The sequence below is a fragment of the Camelina sativa genome, chromosome 14, assembly GCF_000633955.1.
Source record: "Camelina sativa cultivar DH55 chromosome 14, Cs, whole genome shotgun sequence".
Taxonomy (NCBI): domain Eukaryota; kingdom Viridiplantae; phylum Streptophyta; class Magnoliopsida; order Brassicales; family Brassicaceae; genus Camelina; species Camelina sativa.
The window spans coordinates 13,161,246-13,176,021 of NC_025698.1; the positions used below are offsets into that span (position 1 = coordinate 13,161,246).

Consider the following 14,776-nt stretch of genomic DNA (forward strand, 5'->3'; position numbering starts at 1 on the left):
ATATATATATATATATATATATATATATATATATATATATATTTCAGTATATTCTCGCCATATCTAGATAAATAAATAAAAATCGCAAAATCTCGGCTAAAAATTGAATAATTAGTACTAGTTTCTGAGTACCCAAGCAACCCCGAAAGAGATGCTAGTAAGAGCAGCCTCCATGTAAATTCTGGCCGCTTCTTCCTGATCACGTGGAATCCAAAATAAAATTAAATCGAAATATGAATGAACACAAATGACTTTCTTAAATTGGTAATATTCAAAGGTCCTTCGAATATATGTTTTTTCTATAATTTGTCCGAGTATGTTAAATTTGGCGTTTCGCCTAGTAAGCTTTATGTGATTGAAAATGCACATAAATAACAATTAAAATGTAAGAGTAAATAATAATAAGAAACCTTTTTTTGAATAAAAAGAAAAAAAAAAAAAGAAAAAAAAAAAGAGGAAACCTTTGGAAGATGAGGGCGAGGGGAAACATGAAAAGAGTAGCGAAGGAGAGACGATAAGCCACAAGGATTTTGAGGTTCGTACCATCATGGGCCGTTATCTTAAACAAGATGAACATCCCTGCGAACATAAACTGAACCGCCACCATTGAAATTACACCCTTCATTTCTCTAGCTGATTCGCCCCACAGTTTCTGATTTTTACTTTCAGACACACTCTAACCATAAACTATCCAGTGCTCCTGAGCTCATGATCAGCCTTATTTATCTAGTCAATGTGTTTTCGTATTTAGTCCTACCTCTATACCTTTTTCATTGTGCTCCACTTCAGTTGTAGAGACCGTGAACAAATTTAAGTGATATAAGAAAATGTGAGATTCAAATGCATGTTTATGGAAACATGATTGGCAATCCAAAAATAGCCTCGAGTACTTGTATAGATGTCCTGGTCGTCATCGCACCCATCATGCAGATTAGAGCACCGGATCGATCCCCTAAAGAGTACAATAAGTGGAACGAGTGTTGAACCAATGCAAACACTTCCGAGCATTCATGAACACATCACGCCTGCAATATACATATGTGGCTTTCGAAATGGCAACTTCTTGAACATTTTTGAGAACCTGCATTGTCCAGGCAAGGCTTATCACGAGGATGGAGATGAAAAGTATATCTAGACGTGTTCTTGTAGCAGTAGCTCCACCGATTCCAGCAACCATGAAAATGTCACATGAAAAACAAACCCACACACAACTTTGACAAAGAAAGGATTTGTTAAACCTTTCAAAACCTGCGCGAAGATGCCTTGTTCCGTTTCTGACACATATAACATTTCAGTCAGTCTCTGCCATCGAAACATATATACTTGAACCATGAACCCAAAACTGTCTCTTACCATCCCAAAACGGAGGAACGCCACTTAGTAAGATGTATATAATGACTCCAGCACTCCAAACATCACATTCTTGACTATAATGCTTCCTCAATACTTCTAGAGCCACATAATAAAGGATCCCAACTACATCAGTGAATGTTTCTCCTGTAACCATTCAACAATCTCTTTCATTCTCATTCCTCCTTAAATGTTTCACTCTGCACAATGTATATGAAACAGTTCCTTCTATAAACATACACACTCTATTTAAGTGATTTATTATACACACAACTAAAATGTTCATTAGCTTTAAGTGAGATCGAATAGGATTCAGCACGCATGGAGAAGAGAAAAATCGAGAATTTGATACTCAACAATGGCAGAAAGGAGGAGAAAGTAAAGAAAAAGAAGAAGAAGTGACCTGGAAAAAAGGAAAGGAACCACACAATAAATTGGGCCAGCTTTTCTAAATCACTGATCTGATGATCTTTGGAATCAACCTTTGTATAACCTTCAAACCCCCTAATTAACTCAGCTTTAAAACTATGAACAGACCCATTCAAATCCCTATACAAAAACCTCAGCTAAAGACATAAAGACATATACATCTCTACACAACAGATCAATCACAACCCAAACAACAATTCAGCGAAATAATCATTGGTGAATGAGACTTTCCGATTTCAAAGAAAAACGTGCCGATTACATGAAAGAGAGCCGCCGTTGAGCCGTCGGTGGAGATGATGAGTTAACGGTGTTGGACAGCCGGTGGCCACCAAAAATTGAATCATTCTTCTCTGCTTGCAATCGATTTTTGAGAGAAATCTCTTGATTTTGCAGTCTCTCCGTCTCGAGAGAGAGAGAGGGGAGGAAGAGAAAACATAATCAACCAACAATTATCGAACACGTCGTCGCCTCTTATGGTCTCTTAAACCTCTTAATTAAGAGGCAATTCTTAGTTATATTCATAATTTTGATTTATTTTTAAATAGCAAAAACCTAAGAACATGGGGATAAGAGGTCCCGATAATGATGCTCTAACTCATTATTGTCAGTAAGCAACGTGCGTAGGTAAAGCTATACACTTGGTAAAAATCCAAATTTGGAAGTTTTGGGTTTGGATTAATTTCTCTTCCGTTTCTACTCTCCTTTCATGTGACTTGCGCATTGTTTTAAAGATGATAGATCCAAAAATAAAAAGCAAGTATTGCAATACTTAGTGGGGATTATTGGTTTAAGATTTGAATAAAATTTTAAAAATTTTAAATGTTATGTAGAATTTATTGTTATTATATCAAGATTTTGTTAAACTCTGTTAAAGTTTAGTGTTATTAGTTTGTGATTTGTAAAAAGTCATTTCAAATCTTAACAAATCTGGGTTATTAGATTCAGACTTTTATAAAGTCACTAAAAGTTTTGTGTTATTCAATTAAAACAAAAGAATTTAGGATTGTTAATGAGTTCAATTATTATGTTATTGGTTCATGATTTTAGACACTTTTTTTACAAAATAAAGTCATGGAATGACTCATTAAAATACATGGATTGTTTGGAGGACTTTACAAAATTTTAGAAAACTAATTAACAAAACTCTCTAGTGATCTTTAACAATCTTTCACTTATTAACTTTTAATAATTTTGTTGAACTCTTCAAAAATCTTCATAAATACCAAAAAAAAGTTCTGCATACTGACCAAAATTAGGGAGAGGTATTGGTTTAGGATTTAGAAAGAATTTTAATGACTTTAAAAGTTAGGTAAAATATGTTGTTATTCAATCAAGACTTTTAAAAACTTTTTAAAAATTTGGTGTTATTGGTTGTGGATTTGTAAAAAGTTATCTAAAATCTTGATAAATCTAGTGTTATTGGATTAAGAGTTTTATAAAGTCATTAAAAGTTGTATGTTATTCAAGTAAAACAAAAGAATCTTGGATTGTTAATGAATTCAAATTTTATGTTATTGGTTTAAGATTTTATATCATTTCTTTCATAACAAAAGTCATGAAAAATCTTTCATCAAATAGAAAGATTTTACAAGATTAGAAAAAACAAATCATCAAGATTTTAAAAAACTTCCTAAACAATCTCTTAGAATCTTTCATTTTTAACTTTCAATTTTCTATGATTCTAACAATCAGCGAAAACATAAAGTCATTAAAATTCTTTCTAAATCCTAAACCAATACCTTCCCCTTAATGATAATATTATACCTAAGAAAACTCTATCCAAATATAAATTGTAAATCTGTTGTTTGCAAAATTTAATTAAAATTTCATAAAAAGAAAATTAATTGAAAATATGGATATACTATATATCATTACTCAGAAAATTATACTATATATCATTACACAGAAAATTAATTGAACTAGATAAGAAATTGATTTCACTATGTTATAGTAAGATTTGAAAATAAATAAAACTGATAACACTACAAGAAAATAATTTTATTGAGACGTATTTTTGAGACAAAAAGATTTTGTCACAAATTTGTGACACTTTAAATATGATATATTATGACTAAATTTATTTGTAAAACAACCCTTCCCGTTTTTTTTGTAATAATAATAGTTCTCTAGTGATCTCATATCCACTAACAACCTCGCAATAAACAACAACAGCGGATAATCAAATAATTCCAATAACCAACAAATGAATACCAACAATTCAATAATCCAAAGCCAACAATAAAATAAATCAAGTTCCAACATCCTACAATGTTCTACCAACTTAATTCTAGCAACCTAACAATAGCTAGACCACAACCAATCAAGCCTCTAGAACATCCTCCTCCTCATCGCCTTGATTCCACGATCACACTTTGTCTTTACCTGCACCACAAACACATATTGAGATGCATGAGTATTGTCATAATCACTCAGTGAGACCATCCTCACATATACTGAGTCCAATATAATGTAGTTGCAATTCTAAAACTTGCAGATACATCTAATTAAGATCCCTTTATATGTTTTTTTTACGTTTTATTATTATTTCTTTCAAGTTTTTGTGAATGCTAATGTATCTCGCAAGATTATGTTTTGAAAAAATGTGAATGCCATTCAAGTCAAGTGACTCATATTAGTATTAATGAATGTCTAGATATGACATGTAATCACTATAATATCAAGGGTTATTGTAATGTGCATAAATGTCAGCCTAGATCAAGTTCGCTTTTAATCCATCTCAATTTGAGCCTTGATTTTTATATACATGTTTAGTCCTAACTTAGACCCCCGGTGTAGACCACCTCTGATTTGTTTAGAAAACAAGTACATCCGCGAGTCGATACATCAAAGACAAGACTATTCAGCCTAACACAGCATTCCTATTAGCAATGCAGCACATGTATGGTCAAGCACATTTTATATCTAGCCCATATTGAGCACTGATTCAGGTACATGCTTGATCCTAAAATTTGACATTTGGCTAGCCCGAAGAATTGAATAAAAAGTAGTTGATTCGACGGATTATGCTCGGCATGTGTAGCCTTGAAATGGACCGATATTGGCTTGGACTGGCTCTGAATTTTTTTTTTTTTAAATGAAATATGGTTATCTTCGCCAGCCAATCTAACGTGTCGATCGGCCCATCACAACAAACCTAGTGTTTATGCATGTTAATTTGCTCACCTGTATGATGATCCATATGGAATAAGAGATGCAACCAGCGAAGGCTAAACAGACTCCCAACACTTGGTGGGACGTCGACAAAGCTTCTAGTGTTGGGCAGAAGGTTAATGTTAGACTTCAAGAAATCAATGGAAAAACCTTTGTAGAAGGTGAACAACATTGCTCCACCTACTCCCAATATTGTCCCAAATACCTTTGCTTTCCCTGCCATTGTTCCTAAATCTAATCTCTCCAACCTATATGATACATAAATACATTTACGTAAGCTGTTAATTAATCGCTATGAAAGTTGCATTTGAGATGTACCCGGGAACATTTTGATCTCTCCATCAATCGTAATCTTTTTATAGTTTTAATTACCTTACAGAGATGCCAACGATGAACGTTACGGCGGGTAAGAGATTACCCACTGCAGACATAAACGTGGCCGACGTTAGTGCCATACCTTCGGAATATAGTTTGTATGCTAACGATCCTCTGCATGTATCATACGTATTTATGTCTAATCAGTATATCCACAGAGGATCAAGAGTATATTTGTTTCTCGAAACTATTTACCCGAATAAGCCACACAGGAACCCTTGGAAGACTATTTTCCCTGTCATTTTACTCTTTTCCCCCTGTAAACATTAATTGATATATTATTAATAACTGAATAGCAAACCTAGCATCCGATTCATGCAGAAAACTTTATGAACATAAATTAACACAAAGAAAAAAAATATATAAGGGATTTGGCTAGCAGATTACAAACGAAATTGAGTTTTATATTATAACATAATCTACTTCCATTTTATATTTTTGAATTATATATTTAGTTTTCGATTTTGGATGGATGCTAAGAGAAAGAGAGAGAGAGAGAAAAAAAAAAGGACAGAGCAAAATATGTATATGGCCTCTAATAACTTAAAATGGTCATATACTATTGTAGGAGATAACTTGCCGGTTAAAGAAAAAAGCAAGAGGAACCATAACAGCGGTGGAAAAGAGGAAACGATAAGCGATGAGAATTGGTAGGCTTACGCCACTGCTTATGGCCAGCTTGAAGAAAATGTTGACTCCGGCTTGAGCCACCTGAACCACCAGCATCATTACCACCGGTTTGAGCCCATCTGCCATTTTCACCAGAAGTCTAGAGAAAATAAGTTGAATGCTTAAGAGAAATGAATATCTATCTATACGCTGTGTGTGTAACTCGGCCAAGCGTATATGGCTCTCTATATATTTAATTATAAACGTGCATGTTGGTGTTTGATTAGAGAACCAAGTGTCTACACACTACGAGCGTCCCAATAGGGCTGCGCTTTTGGAAAATAGCGTGATGAAGTTACCCATGAAACCATGCATTGGCCAATGGCCACGCCAGATTCTCATTCAATTCTATACAACAATATTGTATCTAAAAGTCGACTAACTTAATCCAGACTTGTTCCTTTTCTCTTTTTTTTTTTTTGGTTGAAAAGGACTAACGTTATAAAACTACTCTTATTAATAATTGAATAGCCCGATCGTTAACGTTACGTATAGTATACGCACTAACAACTATCGATATATAAATTTTCATTTAATGACGAAAAAGAACTTCAAAAATTAGCGATTTCATATACACTTATATATATTTTTTCTATGCAATTGATTAAAGACTTAATATTAAAGTTTCGACATAAAATAAGCACTAGTAGTTAGTTCGACGTTATAATCCATTGTACAAAATTATTACCCAAATTATATTGACTATCAAAGTGTTTTAACCACCGTCGAATAACAACAAACTAGATTAAGACTCGTGCTAGAGCACAGGTTGAAATTTATTTTATTTATTGTAATTTTTATATAAAATATAATTTATCTGATTGTTTCTAAAAGTTTTTTTTGGATAAAACATTATGCAATAAAATCATATGCTAAATACGATGACTTGAAAAAAGACATCTATTTTGTAAGTTTTATATTGTTAATGATTTTAGATAAGTAACCGTGCTATAACTCTGGTCAAATTTTATTTGATACAAAATTTTGTATATTTTATATATTAAAATAAAATTTTAATATATTGTATTAGGTTATATATGTGAAGTTATTTCAATAATGTATATTTTATATCATGACTTGAATGTCATTATAAGACATAATTTTGTAAATTTGGTTTTTAAAAAGCGAATTATTATATTATGAGTAATTTAATATGTTGTTATACTTTTTGTTTTAATATACTTGGTTTCTTGAAATTCTTTCATATTATATTAACATATTATTGGCATATTATTGACATATTATTGACATTGCTATAACAAAACAATTTAGAGTGTTTATAGTTTCTAACTTTTATATCAAGTTTTAATATATTAAAAAAATCAAAATAAATTATTTAAAGTTGATTATATTATATAAAATTCAACAAAAAAATTATATAAAAATTATAATATCAATAAAAGGATTTTTATCATTATCTTGATTAAGATATTAGGAATCATGATTAATTGTTATTATTTGTTTAGATTTTCTTCCTTTTTTATGCTTTCCAGTATTTTTTTGTGGACAACTAATTCGGAATATTCTGTTTATTATTTTTGGAAACAACGTGATGTACCAATTAAATCTTTGGGGATATATTTTGGTATCAGTAAAAAGAGAATTAAAAATATTCTAAAATTAATTGTCTAAAATCTATTGAAATTTTAATCTTCCGAAAATAAACAGTTAGACGGGTTACACCTAACATATATCTTGTAACAAATTAATATCAATTTTTTATAACCCATTTATAACATATTATTAAAATTATATAGTTTACAAATTTGAAGCCGTGTACTTCCGTTTTATTAAAGGGGATTTTGGCTCATGTATTATAACTATAAAGGCCTCAAACGGGCCGGATCCGGGTCGGGTTAATTTAGGGGTCCAGACTAAAAAAAGAAAAAGAAAGGCGAATTAAAAGCAGAGAAGGGGAACGAGGGTTTCAGTCTTCCTGAAGAAAAGTGAAAGGAGCTTAAGAAACAAAGAAGCCGTTTCCTTTCGTCCCTCTCACTTACATTCAAACAAACATTTGAAACCTTAGCTATGCCTAAATCAAAGCGAGACAGACCAGGTTTGAACTCTTTCTTCCTTGCTTCACTCTTCACTGGTTTTGGTAGCCGCCGTCAAGGGTTTTAGGGTTTTGTTAGGTTTTTTTAGATGAACCCTTTCGAAAAAAACTCTTAAATTTTTGGACTTTCTAATGTTTTTTCATAGTTTCTTGTGGTATGGTTTACTAAAGGGTGGTTCTTGATTTTGTTTTTTTGCTGCAGTGACTTTGTCCAAGACGAAGAAGAAAGGAAGAGATCATAAGGAGACTATTGTGAATGCAATTAGGGAGTCTGTTGAAAAATATTCCTCTGTCTATGTTTTCTCTTTTGAAAACATGAGAAATATCAAATTCAATGAGTTTAGACAGCAGTTTATGCACAATGGAAGGTCAGCTTCCTTCTTGTTGATTGGTGTTTACTTGGATGTTATTGAGATAGTTATTGAAGAGCATAAGTATCTTTTTTTACATTTTAGTGTTTGATTGTGATTTTGGTGCTATGACTGACTTGGTTCTTACTTTTTTTGTCTAGGTTCTTCCTTGGTTCGAATAAAGTTATGCAGGTTGCTCTTGGTCGCTCGGCTTCTGATGAAATCCGTTCTGGTCTCTACAAAGTCTCCAAGGTTTGTGTACTCCCCTGCTTCTTACAATGGTTGTTTTATGTTAAATGTCCCTTTTTTTTTTTTGTCAGTTAGATTTACATATGTTGTGGTATATTGTTTCAGTTGATTAATGGTAATGCTGGACTTCTTGCTACTGATATGCCAAAGGAAGAGGTGGAAAGGTATCTCTATTGAAACCTCTCTTTTTCCCTCTTGTGCTTTGGTGAAAACTACAGTTAGGTGCTTGAATTGTATCCATGTCTCTTTGTTTTAACTCTTTGCGATGTTTTTTTCTTGTTGTTTTGCAGCTTATTTAATGCTTATGAGGATGCATACTTTTCAAAGACCGGAAGAATTGCAGCAGAAACGGTTTGTGAACAGAAACTTGTGCCATCTCTATATATTGTTTTATTCTAGATCAGCAAACAGTCTTGACTATGATCAGCCTCTGCTTCTCTCTGTTATTTCAAAAACACGTTTGTTCTGCTTAATTACTGTATTGGTATCACCGAAATGATCAGGTTGAATTGAAGGAAGGTCCTCTAGAACAGTTCACACATGATATGGAACCGTTTCTTCGGAAGCAGAAGTTGCCTGTTCGACTAAACAAAGGTTTGTCGTCCCACCATCTTTAATATTCTTCTCTCTCATACACATTATTTTGCAATTTATCTTAAATCCAAAAACTCATTTCTTTTTGCTGATTTATTATTATGTAGGTACTGTGGAGTTGATCTCTGACTTTGTGGTTTGTGAAGAAGGAAAAGCTCTTTCGCCAGAATCAGCCCACATTTTGGTAATAAGACTTCTGTATTCCTACACCCTTTCCTTTAAATTTGTTTGTTTTCTGAAATGTTTTCCTTATACTTGTTTGTGCAGCGTCTGCTGGGAAAGAAACTGTCTACTTTCAAGCTGACCTTGGTCTGCAGATGGAGCCCTATCGACTTTGAGCTTTACCAAGAAGGTTTGGATCTCTCAGACGTAGAGACCTCTTAGAAAGCCAAGTTTATGACTCGGACTCTTTTAAAGTTTTTTCTTAATATCGCACTATCAACCTGGATTCTTAAATTGTGGCACTGTGTTTGCATTCGAATGTTTTTATGTCAAAGTTTTGTTTCTTTACATGTTTGTAGAATACTAAACTTATCTTCATGATTTCCCTATTCTAGTATTTGTTACTGAATTACATATTAATCTTAACAGCCTATCATCCTTATTCAGTCACATTATCGAATTTCTTACTCTGAAGTAGTTGAAATTCAAATGCTACGATTCATTAATTGAGTACCTCGCACCTTTTTTATTTTTGTAATACTGCCACACAAAATCTATACATAAGTAACAATAAATAATTGTAGATTATAAATAATATAACTAGTCTATTACATATAATTATAGATTATAAATATATGTATGATTTAGGGGTCGTCCATTCTTATGTTGTTTTAGTGATTTGTGCATTGTTTATGTATTATTTTAATTTTTTATTGCTTGAAATTAGAATAATAAGTTATCAGTTAACATCTAAGATGATTATTTGAATAATATGTTATACCATCATTTGGATTTCATGATTGTATCACTTAGGTCTATTTGGTTTAACAAAAATTACAATATAGTTCATTTACAACAAAACACGATGTAAAAGTTCTAAAATTGTGCAATACAATTAAATTTGTCCAATATAAAATTTTAAACTTTTTAATAAAATTAAACTCACATGTTGTTGATAACCTTAAAGTTACGGGGTGATATATTGGTTTGAATATATAAAGAAAGATAATAGTTTAGTTTTTACAATTAAACAAAATTGTATGTCAGTTTAGGTTTATAAAAGAGGAGTAATTTAAATTTTATAATTTAATGAAATTATATATTGGGTTTGTAAAAGAGTGGTTGTTGTTTAGATTTTACAATTAAACAAAATTATATGTCGGTTTGAGTTTACAAAAGAGGATTAGGATTTAGATATGACACTTAAACAAAATTATATGTTAGTTTTGGTTAAGTACTGATTAAGGTTTTGTGATTTGTGCATTGTTTATGTATTAATTGTTTTAAAATTACATCTATTGCTTGAAATAAGAATAATATGTTATCAGTTAACATCTAAGATAATTATTGGATACTATGTTATTCAAATAATTATTAACCAAACAATCATGAAATCCAAATGATTGTATTACTTAAGTCTATTTGGTATCATGAAAATTACATTATAGTTCATCTACAGCAAAACAAGATGTGTGGATTCTAAAGTTTTCAAATAAATTATTATTTTTCCAATATAAATTTAATTTTTTTAATAAAAGTAAACACATGACATGTTGTAATATAATCACCCTTAAAATTATGAGGTTATACATTCGTTTGGGTTTATAAAGGATAATTGTTGTTTAGTTTATATAATAAACAACATTATATGTCGATTTAGATTTATAAAAGAGTATTAGGACTTAGATTTTACAATTTCATGAAATTAATTATTCTGGTTTTGTAAAATAATGGTTATGACTTAGATTTTACAATTAAACAAAATTACATGTCGGTTTGGGTTTACAAAGAATGATTAGGGTTTAGATATGACAATTAAACAAAATTATATGTTAGGTTGGGTTAAGTATTGACTATGGTTTAGTGATTTGTGCACTGTTTATGTTTATGTATTGATTGTTTTAAATTTATATATCTTGCTTGAAATTAGAATAATATGTTATCATTTAACAATAAGATAATTATTGAATAATATATTATTCAGATAATTATTAACCAAACAATCATGAAATCCAAATGATTGTATCACTTAGGTAGTTAGGTCTATTTAATATAATAAAAATTACATATATTTCATTTATAGCAAAACACGATGTGTGGGTTTGAAATTGTTCAACAAAATTAAATATGTCTAATATAAAATTATTTTTTTTAGTAAAAGTAAACACATGATTACATGTTGTAATATAATCACCCTTAAAATTATGAGATTATATACTGGTTTGATAAACATAAAGAAGGATTATCGTTTAGTTTTTACAACTAAACAAAATTTAGTATGTCGGTTTGGATTTACAAAATAATATTAAGATTTAGATTTTACAATTTAATGAAATTATATGCCGTTCTAGGTTTATAAAATAGTGATTATGGTTTAGATTTTACAATTAAATAAATTATATGTCAGTTTGGGTTTACAAATGAGAATTAGGGTTTAAATATGATAATTAAACAAAATTATATGTTAGTTTGGGTTTATAAAAAGGATTTGAATTTAAATTTTACAATTAAATGAAATTATATGTCATTTTGAGTTTATAAAACAATGGTTAGGGTCTAGATTTTAAAATTAAAAAAAAAAAATTGATAAGAGTTTATAAAAGAGTGGTTAATAAATATATATTGGTTTGAGTTTACAATGATGTCAACTTTAATTTATTTTGTTTTCTAATTTTAATTTCATTAAATTTTCAATAAATAATACATGACATATTGTTCTGTTTTCATTGGCTAAACTAATAAAGGGTGAGTCTAAAAATTGTTTGTATATTCTTTGGTAAGATAATGAAATCATGTTTTCAAGTTTTGGCAATAATAATCAAAATAATGATGAATATTTGGTATATGATAATTTAAATTTAGATTATTGTGATAATTATTAAAATAAATTTAAAATATAAAAATACATATAAGTGTATTAAAGCAAAAAATGAATAATTTTTTTTTCTCTGATGGAAATATTTTGTACATATACTTCCTAAAAATAGTTTTACTTATTGTAAAATATTAATATACTTTTTTTACTGAATTTCATATTATTTGATAATTTAAAAACCCTCACATCAGATGGGTCATAATCTAGTTGTACATAAAAACTACTCAAAAGCATACTAGTATTATTTATTTATTTTATTTACATTTAATATATTTAAACTAATATCAACCTTTTGTTATACCAAAATAAACATCCTACTTCTTCATGTTGTCATACCAAAAAAAACTACTTCATGTTTGGGCCTTTTATTGGATTTACGAAGGTTCTAACAAAATGTAGATACGTTAAAAATTAAAGAAACAAGTCCCATATGCTTGATTGATAACAGTATCCTTTATAATTTGCTTCTTTCATAATTCATACTTTTTAGTTTTTTACACATGAAAAAAGATTGTAAATCAAGGAGATCACGAAGTGACATGAGATGAGAGACAGAGATAGTAGACTGTGTGGGGGCTTTAAAGGAGTAAGAAAAGTGAACACATAGGAGAGAGAAAGAGAGAAGAAGAAGGAAATCATGGAAGTGAGTGAAGGGTCAGGTGTGAGAGAGACTGAAGCCTGACTCCTAACCACCATTTCAACAATCTTTTGGCACTGAAATTCATGTCGTTCCTTTTCCTGTAAAGGAAACGACAACCACTTCTGCTCTGAAATCAGCATTTACTCCTCTCTCTCCTATGTGTTTACATCATTGCATTTGTGTGTACATCACATATGTATTCAGTATTCACTAATACACAAACACACACATCTCTCTTTCTCTCTCTATTTTTGACACTGACTTTGGCTTTTTCATGATGGGTGGGCATCTTTGAATTTGTTCCTCCCGTTTTATTGCACATGGTTTCTCATATTTCATAATTTGCTAAGATATATAGAAATGTTACTATTAGTGCTGGTTCCTATAGTTTTTTTTTTTTATGTACTATACTAGTTTTAAACAAAGGAGACGGCGTTTCTTTAATTATATAACTCCAAAAAAGAAATTAGTTAACCACTTATTAAGTTCACAATTTTGAACCTTATATCAAGGGATGATAGAATCCATTTTTCATTCGCATTACAGTACTGCTCGTTTAGATTAGATATATGTTTGTTCATCATATGTATCTTTTCATTTGAAATCGTTATTCTAATTAGAACAGGTTTTACTTAAAGGAAAAAAGGTTTGAGAGTTAAAATGACGTACATAATTTGCCTTCCATGTTTTCTATTGTAGATTAGATGGAGTGGCCACTTTTAAAGGAGAAATTTTGAATAAAAAAGTATCAAGTTTCATATTATGCTAATTTTTTTTTTCTTTATCACATGGGTCAACTGATCTATCACCTAATGTGTTATCCAAAACTAGCGGCAAACCAAATATCTTGTGTCAATAAAGAAATTATGCAAAGATTCATCTCTTTTACCTAGTTTTATCACAATATATGTGTGTTATGTATATATAGCATTTCTATATCCTATTCATCTTGACTCCTACCTATTTCTACATAACATAAAACTATATATCAAACTCCGATCCACATAGAAATTAAAATCTCTTTTCTTCCACATCCGTTCTTTGATTTATTCATCTTGATGAACAAGCTTGCCGAGCTTCACGTTAATTCTTTGTACATATTTAAGCTAAGAGCCCCTTTTTTATTACTAGGAAGCGACCTTATTTTTTCTTCTAGATCTGGCTTTTCTAATTCATCTGCCTCTTCAACTGTTAAGGCAACTTTTCTGTTGATATAAAAATTCATTTTTTTTTCTTTTCCAAATGGGCATACTGTAAGATTCCGTCTTCATGCGAGAGAGATGATTTCTTGTTTGGTCGGATTGAGACTAAGCTACAACTACGAGAATGTAACGATGGGAAAGAGAAAGAAGCGACTCGTGATCATATTATATTAGGTGTACATCAATCATTTCCATCTGAGAATCTTATACAGAAAATTTGACCTCTTATCATTTTTATCTATCGAATTTAATGCAAATTACTACAGCTTCCCCTCCTCAATCAATGCTCATTCATTATTTTTGTTTTGTATAGAATGCTCCACTAGTCCTGAGAGAACAAAACATTTTCTAAAACCTTATCATTATGCTTCTTTCACAAATAAAGTTACAACCAATCAATGAACCCCACACCATTAACTACCATATAACCTTTCCTCTTCTTCTTCTTTTTTTTTGTTTTGTTTTTTCTCTTCTTTTTGTTTGTGGAAAACAAAATCAAATTATAATGTTAAGCTACCAAAAACCAAGTAAAATGATGATTCTCAAAATTTTACAGTCCTTATGTGAATTCTGCAATGGCAACAGAAANATTTTTTTTTTTTTTTTTTTTTTTTTTTTGGTAAAAATTGTTCTCTTATATATAGATCCACAAAATGA

General features: G+C 30.4%; 2 protein-coding genes across 2 annotated transcripts in view; one reads left to right on the plus strand and one right to left on the minus strand.

Moving 5' to 3' along the window:
* Nucleotides 1-852, minus strand: part of LOC104741289 (WAT1-related protein At1g25270) — a 2,820-nt gene extending 1,968 nt beyond the window's left edge. The window contains exons 1-2 of the mRNA XM_010462101.2: nt 462-852; nt 133-195 (exon numbers count right to left, since the gene is read on the minus strand). Of these exons, the coding sequence (XP_010460403.1) occupies nt 133-195; nt 462-625 (227 nt within the window). The 5' untranslated portion in view covers nt 626-852. The remainder of the gene's footprint in view (nt 1-132; nt 196-461) is intronic.
* Nucleotides 7,903-9,799, plus strand: LOC104741290 (mRNA turnover protein 4 homolog). Its single transcript, XM_010462102.2, has 8 exons — nt 7,903-8,050; nt 8,250-8,415; nt 8,559-8,649; nt 8,752-8,810; nt 8,937-8,997; nt 9,150-9,240; nt 9,348-9,424; nt 9,508-9,799. Exons 1-8 carry the CDS (start codon nt 8,023-8,025, stop codon nt 9,622-9,624), a joined length of 690 nt encoding a protein of 229 aa, XP_010460404.1. The 5' UTR covers nt 7,903-8,022; the 3' UTR covers nt 9,625-9,799.